Source organism: Aegilops tauschii, chromosome 5 (genome assembly GCF_002575655.3).
Source record: "Aegilops tauschii subsp. strangulata cultivar AL8/78 chromosome 5, Aet v6.0, whole genome shotgun sequence".
NCBI classification, from domain to species: domain Eukaryota; kingdom Viridiplantae; phylum Streptophyta; class Magnoliopsida; order Poales; family Poaceae; genus Aegilops; species Aegilops tauschii.
The window spans coordinates 501,190,994-501,202,217 of record NC_053039.3 but is presented as its reverse complement, the minus strand read 5'-3'; the positions used below and the strand labels follow the sequence as shown (position 1 = coordinate 501,202,217).

General features: G+C 45.3%; 1 protein-coding gene across 1 annotated transcript; it reads right to left on the bottom strand.

Moving 5' to 3' along the window:
- Positions 1-9,985: 9,985 nt before the first annotated feature.
- LOC109781385 (uncharacterized) lies at positions 9,986-10,765 on the bottom strand. The gene has a single exon (XM_020339990.3). The coding sequence runs from the start codon at positions 10,634-10,636 to the stop codon at positions 10,202-10,204; it is 435 nt and encodes a 144-aa protein (XP_020195579.1). The 5' UTR covers positions 10,637-10,765; the 3' UTR covers positions 9,986-10,201.
- Positions 10,766-11,224: the final 459 nt, after the last annotated feature.

The following is an 11,224-nucleotide window of genomic DNA, read 5'->3' as shown; positions in this document are numbered from 1 at the left end:
ATTCGAAAATTGATTGCACACATTTAAAAAACAATGAGTTCACTCATTTTAACAGAATTATTTCACTGAATTCACAAAAATAGTTTCAATTATTTGAATAAATACAATTTAAGTCATTTAAAACAACAATTTAAGTCATTTAAAATAACAATTTCACTCAATTCAAATAACAGATTGAATTAATTACAAAATAATTGTTTTCACTTAATTATAAACACTCATTTCACTAAAATAAAATGAAAGGTTCACTATTTGAAAGAAGTGATTTCACTCGTTTCACACAATTGAAAAAAGGTTTTCACTCATTTGAAAAGACCAATTTCTATCAATTTGGAAAACCGGTTCCATTCATTGAAAAACATTGAGTTAACTGTATTAAGAAAATCACTCGTTCAGAAAAAAACTGATTTCACTCATTTTGGATAGCAAAATTTCACTCGTTAAAAAATTCAATCTTCTAAGAAAACTATTTTCAATAAAACACCATTCAGTTCTTTTCCAACAAACAGGTCTCGCTCATTTCAAAAATAATAATTTCGCTGGAATCAAAAACTAATTTTACCCATTGGTCAAGTTCTAAGTAGTTCCCCATGTTGAAATAGAGTGAAACAAGTGGATTGAGAAATTGATAATTAAAGGTGTTTGAAATGTATCCAAAGTGGTCTTGCTCTAAAGGTCTTGGCGCGAGGAGTTCATATATGTAAAAATACTCAATAAATAAAAATTATGGTTTATAAAATATAAATGATTTAAAGTTGTAAATGTGGAAGTAGATGATATGTTTGTTAGTGAAGAGTGTTGGAAATATGCCCTAGAGGCAATAATAAAATGGTTATTATTATATTTCCTTGTTCATGATAATTGTCTATTGTTCATGCTATAATTGTGTTATCCGAAAATCGTAATACATGTGTGAACACATAGACTATAACATGTCCCTAGTGAGCCTCTAGTTGACTAGCTCGTTGATCAATAGATGGTTACGGTTTCCTGACCATGGACATTAGTTGTCTAGATGGGATCTCCAAGGGGGGCATGCGCCCCCCTAGCCCCTATATATAGTGGAGGGGAGGGAGGGCAGCCGCACCCTAAGCCCTGGTGCCTCCCTCTCCCTCCCTTGACACCTCTTCCTCCTCCAGTAGCGCTTGGCGAAGCCCTGCTGGAATCCCGCTGCTTCCACCACCACGCCGTCGTGCTGCTGGATCTCCATCAACTTCTCCTTCCCCCGTTGCGGGATCAAGAAGGAGGAGACGTCTCCGCTCCGTTTGTGTGTTGAACGCGAAGGTGCCGTCCGTTCGGCGCTAGGATCATCGGTGATTTGGATCACGACGAGTACGACTCCATCAACCCCGTTCTCTTGAACGCTTCCGCTCGCGATCTACAAGGGTATGTAGATGCACTCCCCCCCTCTCGTTGCTAGTAAACTCCATAGATTGATCTTGGTGATGCGTAGAAATTTTTTAATTTCTGCAACGATCCCCAATAGTGGCATCATGAGCTAGGTCTATGCGTAGTTTCTATGCACGAGTAGAACACAAGTTGTTGTGGGCGTTGATTTTGTAAATTTACTTGCCGTTACTAGTCTTATCTTGATTCGGCGGCATCGTGGGATGAAGCGGCCCGGACCGACCTTACACTTACGCTTACGTGAGACAGGTTTCACCGACTGACATGCACTAGTTGCATAAGGTGGCTAGCGGGTGTCTGTCTCTCCCACTTTAGTCGGATCGGATTCGATGAAAAGGGTCCTTATGAAGGGTAAATAGAAATTGGCATATGACGTTGTGGTTTTGGCGTAGGTAAGAAACGTTCTTGCTAGAAACCTATAGCAGCCACGTAAAAGTTTGCAACAACAATTAGAGGACGTCTAACTTGTTTTTGCAGCATGTGTCATGTGATGTGATATGGCCAGAAGAATGTGATGAATGATATATGTGATGTATGGGATTGATCATGTTCTTGTAATAGGAATCACGACTTGCATGTCGATGAGTATGACAACCGGCAGGAGCCATAGGAGTTGTCTTAATTTATTTATGACCTGCGTGTCAACTGAATCGTCATGTAATTACTTTACTTTATTGCTAACCGTTAGCCATAGTAGTAGAAGTAATAGTTGGTGAGACAACTTCATGAAGACACGATGATGGAGATCATGGTGTCATGCCGGTGACAATGATGAACATGGTGCCCGAAGATGGAGATCGAAAGGAGCAAAATGATATTGGCCATATCATGTCACTATTTGATTGCATGTGATGTTTATCATGTTTTACATCTTATTTGCTTAGAACGACGGTAGCATAAATAAGATGATCCCTTGCTAAAATTTCAAGAAAGTGTTCCCCCTAACTGTGCACCGTTGCGATGGTTCGTTGTTCCGAAGCACCACGTGATGATCGGGTGTGATAGGTTCTAACGTTCGCATACAACGGGTGTAAGGCAGATTTACACACACAATACACTTAGGTTGACTTGACGAGCCTAGCATGTACAGACATGGCCTCGGAACACAAGAGACCGAAAGGTCGAACATGAGTCGTATAGCAGATACGATCAACATGAAGATGTTCACCGATGATGACTAGTCCGTCTCTCGTGATGACCGGACACGGCCTAGTTGACTCGGATCATGTATCACTTAGATGACTAGAGGGATGTCTGTCTGAGTGGGAGTTCATTAATAATTTGATTAGATGAACTTAATTATCATGAACTTAGTCTAAAATCTTTACAATATGTCTTGTAGATCAAATGGCCCACGCTAATGTCAACCTCAACTTCAACGCGTTCCTAGAGAAAACCAAGCTGAAAGACGATGGTAGCAACTATACGGACTGGGTCCGGAACTTGAGGATTATCCTCATAGCTGCCAAGAAAGCATATGTCCTTGAAGCACCGCTAGGTGAAGCACCCGTCCCAGCAAACCAAGACGTTATGAACGCCTGGCAAACACGTGTTGATGATTATCCCTGGTTCAGTGCGGCATGCTTTACAGCTTAGAACCGGGGCTCCAAAAGCGTTTCGAGCAGCACGGAGCATATGAGATGTTCCGAGAGCTAAAAATGGTTTTCCAAGCTCATGCCCGGGTCGAGAGATATGAAATCTCCGACAAGTTCTATAGTTGTAAGATGGAGGAGAATAGTTCCGTCAGCGAACACATACTCAGAATGTCTGGGTTGCACAACCGCTTGTCTCAGCTGAGAGTTAATCTCCCGGATGACGCGGTCGTTGATAGAATCCTTCAGTCGCTTCCACCTAGCTACAAGAGCTTTGTGATGAACTTCAATATGCAGGGGATGGAAAATACCATTCCTGAGGTATATTCAATGCTGAAATCAGCGGAGGTGGAGATCAAAAAGGAACATCAAGTGTTGATGGTGAATAAAACCACTAAATTCAAGAAAGGCAAGGGTAAGAAGAACTTAAAGAAAGACGGCAAGGGAGTTGCCGCGCCCGGTAAGCAAGCTGCCGGTAAGAAGACAAAGAATGGACCCAAGCCTGAGACCGAGTGCTTTTATTGCAAGGGAAACAATCACTGGAAGCGGAACTGCTCCAAGTACTTAGCGGATAAGAAGGCCGGCAATACCAAAGGTATATGTTATATACATATTATTGATGTGTACCTAACCAGCGCTCGTAGTAGCTCCTAGTTATTTGATACCGGTGCGGTTGCTCATATTTGTAACTCAACGCAGGAGCTGCGGAATAAGCGGAGACTGGCGAAGGACGAGGTGACGATGCGCGTCGGGAATGGTTCCAAGGTCGATGTGATCGCCGTCCGCACACTACCTCTACATTTACCTACGGGATTAGTTTTAAACCTCAATAATTGTTATTTAGTGCCAGCTTTGAGCATGAACATTGTATCTGGATCTCGTTTGATGCGAGATGGCTACTCATTTAAATCAGAGAATAATGGTTGTTCTATTTATATGAGGGATATGTTTTATGGTCATGCCCCGCTGGTCAATGGTTTATTCTTAATAAATCTCGAACGTGATGTTACACATATTCATAGTGTGAATGTCAAGAAATGTAAGGTTGATAATGATAGTTCCACATACTTGTGGCACTGCCGCCTTGGTCACATTGGTGTCAAACGTATGAAAAACCTCCATGCAGATGGACTTTTGGAGTCTCTTGATTATGAATCATTTGACACATGCGAACCATGCCTCATGGGCAAAATGACAATGACTCCGTTCTCCGGAACAATGGAGCGAGCAACCAACTTATTGGAAATCATACATACTGATGTGTGCGGTCCAATGAGCGTTGAGGCTCGCGGTGGCTATCGTTATGTTCTCACCCTCACTGATGACTTGAGTAGATATGGGTATGTCTACTTAATGAAACACAAGTCTGAGACCTTTGAAAAGTTCAAGGAATTTCAGAGTGAGGTTGAGAATCAACGTGACAGGAAAATAAAGTTCTTACGATCAGATCGTGGAGGGGAATATTTGAGTCACGAATTTGGCACACACTTAAGGAAATGTGGAATTGTTTCACAACTCACGCCGCCTGGAACACCTCAGCGTAATGGTGTGTCCGAACGTCGTAATCGCACTCTATTGGATATGGTGCGATCTATGATGTCTCTTACCGATCTACCGCTATCATTCTGGGGTTATGCTTTAGATACTGCCACATTCACTTTAAATAGGGCTCCGTCGAAATGCGTTGAGACGACACCGTATGAATTATGGTTTGGAAAGAAACCTAACCTATCGTTTCTTAAAGTTTGGGCATGCGATGCTTATGTCAAGAAACTTCAACCTGAAAAGCTTGAACCCAAGTCGGAAAAATGAGTCTTCATAGGATACCCTAAGGAAACCATTGGGTATACCTTCTACCTCAGATCCGAAGGCAAGGTCTTCGTTGCCAAGAACGGGTCCTTTCTGGAGAAAGAGTTTCTCTCGAAAGAAGTAAGTGGGAGGAAAGTGGAACTTTATGAGATGACCCCTCTCAAACCAGAAAGTAGCGCAGCACAAGAAAATGTTTCTGTGGTGCCTGCACCGACTAGAGAGGAAGTTAATGATGACGATCATGATCAAGTTACCACTGAACTTCGTAGGTCCACAAGGACACGTTCCGCACCAGAGTGGTACGGCAACCCTGTCATGGAAATAATGTTGTTGGACATCGGCGAACCTTCGAACTATGAAGAAGCAATGGCAGGCCCAGATTCCAACAAATGGCTTGAAGCCATGCAATCCGAGATAGGATCCATGTATGAAAACAATGTATGGACTTTAACAGACTTGCCCGATGATCGGCGAGCGATAGAAAATAAATGGATCTTTAAGAATAAGACGGACGCGGATGGAAATGTTACCATCTATAAAGCTTGAATTGTCGCTAAGGGTTATCGACAAGTTCAGGAGTTGACTACAATGAGACCTTCTCACCCGTAGCGAAGCTGAAGTCCGTCCGAATCATGTTAGCAATTGCCGCATTCTACGATTATGAAATATGGCAAATGGACGTCAAAACGGCATTCCTTAACGGCTTCCTTAAGGAAGAATTGTATATGATGCAGCCGGAAGGTTTTGTCGATCCTAAGAATGCTGGCAAGGTATGCAAGCTCCAGCGCTCAATCTATGGGCTGGTGCAGGCATCTCGGAGTTGGAACATTCGCTTTGATGAGATGATCAAAGCGTTTGGGTTTACACAGACTTATGGAGAACCCTGGGTTTATAAGAAAGTGAGTGGGAGCTCTGTAGCATTTCTCATATTATATGTGGATGACATACTATTGATGGGAAATGATATAGAATTCTTGGAAAGCATAAAGGCCTACTTGAATAAGTGTTTTTCAATGAAGGACCTTGGAGAAGCTGCTTAATATTAGGCATCAAGATCTATAGAGATAGATCGAGACGCCTCATAGGTCGTTCACAAAGCACATACCTTGATAAGATATTGAAGAAGTTCAATATGGATCAGTCCAAGAAGGGGTTCTTGCCTGTATTGCAAGGTGTGAGATTGAGCACAGCTCAATGCCCGACCACGGCAGAAGATAGAGAAAAGATGAGTGTCATCCCCTATGCCTCGGCCATAGGGTCTATTATGTATGCCATGCTGTGCCAGACCTGATGTAAACCTTTCCGTAAGTTTGGTAGGGAGGTACCAAAGTAATCCCGGCATGGAACAATGGACAACGGGTCAAGAACATCCTGAAGTACCTGAAAAGGACTAAGGATATGTTTCTCGTTTATGGAGGTGATGAAGAGCTCGTCGTAAAGGGTTACGTCGATGCTAGCTTCGACACAGATCTGGATGACTCTAAGTCACAAACCGGATACGTGTATATTTTGAATGGTGGGGCAGTCAGCTGGTGCAGTTGCAAGCAAAGCGTCGTGGCGGGATCTACATGTGAAGCGAAGTGCATGGCAGCCTCGGAGGCAGCACATGAAGCAATCTGCATGAAGGAGTTCATTGCCGACCTAGGAGTTATTCCCAATGCATCGGGGCCGATGACTCTCTTCTGTGATAACACTGGAGCTATTGCCCTTGCCAAGGAGCCCAGGTTTCACAAGAAGACCAGGCACATCAAGCGTCGCTTCAACTCCATTGGTGAAAATGTTCAAAATGGAGACATAGATATTTGTAAAGTGCATACGGATTTGAATGTCGCAGATCCGTTGACTAAAGCTCTTCCACGGACGAAACATGATCAATACCAGAACTCTATGGGTGTACAATTCATCACAATGTAACTAGATTATTGACTCTAGTGCAAGTGGGAGACTGTTGGAAATATGCCCTAGAGGCAATAATAAAATGGTTATTATTATATTTCCTTGTTCATGATAATTCTCTATTGTTCATGCTATAATTGTGTTATCCGGAAATCGTAATACATGTGTGAAAACATAGACCATAACATGTCTCTAGTGAGCCTCTAGTTGACTAGCTCGTTGATCAATAGATGGTTACGGTTTCCTGACCATGGACATTGGATGTCATTGATAACGGGATCACATCATTAGGAGAATGATGTGATGGACAAGACCCAATCCTAAGCATAGCACTAGATCGTGTAGTTCGTTTGCTAAAGCTTTTCTAATGTCAAGTATCATTTCCTTAGACCATGAGATCGTGCAACTCCCGGATACCGTAGGAATGCTTTCGGTGTACCAAACGTCAAAATGTAACTGGGTGGCTATAAAGGTGCACTACAGGTATCTCCGAAAGTGTCTGTTGGGTTGGCACGGATCGAGACTGGGATTTGTCACTCCGTATGACGGAGAGGTATCTCTGGGCCCACTCGGTAACTGGGTGGCTCAATGTGACTAAGTAGTTAGTCACGGGATCATGCATTACGGAACGAGTAAAGTGACTTGCCGGTAACGAGATTGAACGAGGTATTGGGATACCGACGATCGAATCTCGGGCAAGTAACGTACCGATTGACAAAGGGAATTGTGTACGGGATTTCTTGAATCCTCAACATCGTGGTTCATCCGATGAGATCATCGTGGAACGTGTGGGAGCCAACATGGGTATCCAGATCCCGCTGTTGGTTATTGGCTAGAGAGGTGTCTCGGTCATGTGTGCATGATTCCCGAACCCTTGTAGGGTCTACACACTTAAGGTTCGTTGACGCTAGAGTTGTAGAGATGCGGTTAACCGAAAGTTGTTCGGAGTCCCGGATGAGATCCCGGACGTCACGAGGAGTTCCGGAATGGTCCGGAGGTAAAGATTTATATATAAAAAGTCCAGTTTCGGCCACCGGGAGAGTTTCGGGGGTCACCGGTATTGTACCGGGACCACCAGAAGGGTCCCGGGGGTCCACCGGGTGGGGCCACCTATCCCGGAGGGCCCCATGGGCTGAAGTGGCGTGGGAACCAGCCCCTAGTGGGCTGGTGCGCCCCACCGAAGGGCCCAAGGCGCCTAGGGTTGGAAACCCTAGGGGGCCGTTGCCCCCCGAGGGGGCATGTGCCCCCTGGTTGGAAACCCTAAGGGGGCCGTTGCCCCTCGAGGGGCCGCCGCCCCGAGGGCCGCCCCCCCTCTAGATGGGATCTCCAAGGGGGGCATGCGCCCCCTAGCCCCTATATATAGTGGAGGGGAGGGAGGGCAGCCGCACCCTAAGCCTTGGCGCCTCCCTCTCCCTCCCGTGTCACCTCTTCCTCCTCGAGTAGCGCCTGGCGAAGCCCTGCTGGAATCCCGCTGCTTCCACCACCACGCCGTCGTGCTGCTGGATCTCCATCAACTTCTCCTTCCCCCTTGCTGGATCAAGAAGGAGGAGACGTCTCCGCTCCGTACGTGTGTTGAACGCGGAGGTGCCGTCCGTTCGGCGCTAGGATCATCGGCTATTTGGATCACGACGAGTACGACTCCATCAACCCCGTTCTCTTGAACGCTTCCGCTCGCGATCTAGAAGGGTATGTAGATGCACTCCTCCCCTCTCGTTGCTAGTAACTCCATAGATTGATCTTGGTGATACGTAGAAATTTTTTAATTTCTGCAACGATCCCCAACAAAGAGGAAAGAGAGAGAGAGAGTGATTGTGTCACAAACTGTACTTAACTAAGAATTAAGAGATGTATAGGGCTGTGCATGAGTTGTTTATCTGTCAATGGTGGGACCCAATATGAGAAAGATAACAACACTTAAAATCAGGAAAGGAAACGAACATACTGCTGGATTGAGATACTTCACAAGGTTGCGGAAACTCATTGGCTCGTGGGCTACTGGTGCATAGCAGGGCCATTAGGACGAGATTTGCGCCGGTGCTGTAACTTTAATCTGCTCAACCGTCTGGATTATTCATGCCATCATTTTTGAACTGGTCATCTGGCTAGTCAAACGTTCTCACAAAGACTCACTAACGTTATCATGTATCATCAAAATAAAGTGCCCTTCTTTGGGATTGACTTCTGTTACAATCTGCTAGTAGCATCATAGAATTTCATGGTACGGGAGCGTCTCTGGTTGCAAGCAACTAGTGGATTACATTGTACTCACTTCGTCCCAAATATGTGACTCAACTTTGTACTAAAGTTAATACAAAGTTGAGTCACTTATTTTAGGACAGAGAGAGTAGCTTCTTGGACTATACATGCAAGCAGACCGTTTTGACTCTGTTCATTCTTAATTTAATTTTTCCCAAATTTACGTTTAGATTTGAGTTGCTCTGTGTTTTCAAAAAATAATGGAAAAACGTGCAAATCTATTGGCCCTTGAATCTGCACCCCGCCACTTCATGTCAAGATTCTCACCTAGCGGTCTTTGAACCCTCCAACTATCATTTTCGTGGAAGTGTTATTCTAATCCCGAGTTTAAATGCACCCACCATGAACAGTGAAATGAAAATAAGTTAAAAAAATTAACTTTTGGCAACAAGCATTGTTGAATATTCTACAATTGTGCCTTTTTAGAGATCACCCATGTGGTTAGCAAGACCACAATTCACGCTGAGATGATTTTTCAAGGACCCGGGAGGGAAGAGACTATATGTACCATCACTCGTTAACTGAGTTATGTAAGACAAGTACTCCCTCCGTCCAAAAAAACTTGGCCCTCAAATCGACGTATCTAGTATCAAATTAGTGCTAGATACATTCATTTGAGAAACAAGTTTGGGACAAGTTTTTCGGATGGAGGGAGTATAACTTACCGTAAATAGAAATTATATTTGTATTTTCTCCGTTCTTTATGTAAGGTGTATTATTTTCGGCACAGTGACCAAGATAGAGAAGTATAGACAATTTAAGATGAAATTGCCCTTGGCTAATCGGTTGTTTAGCAACAAGAAAATTAATAACGACAGGAAAGAAAGAGATACATGCAGTCGGGAGAGAGATTCTTTTCTTTTTTATACAAGGAGAGATACAGACAATCGGGAGAGGGATACTTTTTTTTAGAGAGCTAAAAAGGAATTATGAGAACTTGAAAAAAAAAAACCTTACATTGGGGAATTTTAACAGAAAACAAATACTTCATAGGAATCGGAGGAAGTATGTAGGAAAAACACGAATACACACAATTGGACAACCCTCAATAGTCAAACACCAAGAATACATATACTGAGACGTAAAGAAAAAGTAGGACCTAGGAACCACTGCATCGTACTCCTAACACCGAGCTTGCATGTAAGAAAATGCACGTCGTGTCCAGTGAGTGACCTGGCGCCACACTCAGATGAACGGCGCCCTATCGTGGACAGGACGAGCGCACCGCCGCGTGGGCGCGCCTACGCTGACGGGGGCGGTGCCGCGAACGGCATAGGCACGTTCACACTCGGGACGAATGGCAATGGCGGCAGCGTCACCTTGGGCACGACAATGGCGGGCATCGGCGCCATCGTCCCCTGGGGCACGGTGGGGAGGGTGACCTTGGGCATGGGCGGCAGGACCGCCTTGGGGACGACGATGGAGGGCATGGGCGGCAGCGTCACCTGCGGCACGGTGGGCAGGGTGACCGACGGCATGGGTGGCATCAGGGTGACCGTGTCCGTGGGCACGGCAGGCAAGGTCGGCACGGCCGGCAGGCCAGGGATGGCGCTAGCAGCCGGAGCAGCAGCCGCCGGCGTCGTGTCGGCCAGGTTGCGGGCAGCGTCGCATGTGCTGTCGGCGAGGAGGAGCGCGCACGCCATGATCATGGCCAACATGCTCGCGCTGGAAGTCATGGCTGGAGCTAGCGGTTGTACTAGTGAGAGATAGCATTCTCTCGTGTGCGGTGTGGTGACTGCAAGATGTTGCTTCTGCTCTGCTGCGATGTATGAACATGGGTCAATGCCTGGCAATTTATAACCCCAAGTAATTGTGTGATTAGGACATTAGGTTGGTTGTTGGTGTTGAGTAAATAGGCAATTTTTCGACTAATTTAATCCATAGATAAATCAATAGCATAGCATTGACTAAATTGATGACGTACTGACTCTGATCTAAACATGCACGTACTAAGCAAACAGTAGACAAATCTACACATACTGCTAGTACTGCTAATACGAAAATAATCAGGAGCGGAATAAACGCGTTATACCCTCCAGTAGGCCATGCAGACGCCGCGGCAGTGGTGGCGGCAGCAGCATCCTCGGCGGCCTTCTTGTCGGCTTCGGCTTTCTCGGCGGCGGCACGTTCAGCGTCGGTGGACATGATGATGATGAGGGCGACGCGGACGTAGAGGAAGTAGCGGATCGGAAGTGAGCAGTCGCGTAATCGCTGCCCAAAAACCTATTCGCCCCTCACCCCGTACAGGAACCAGAAGGGCGTGG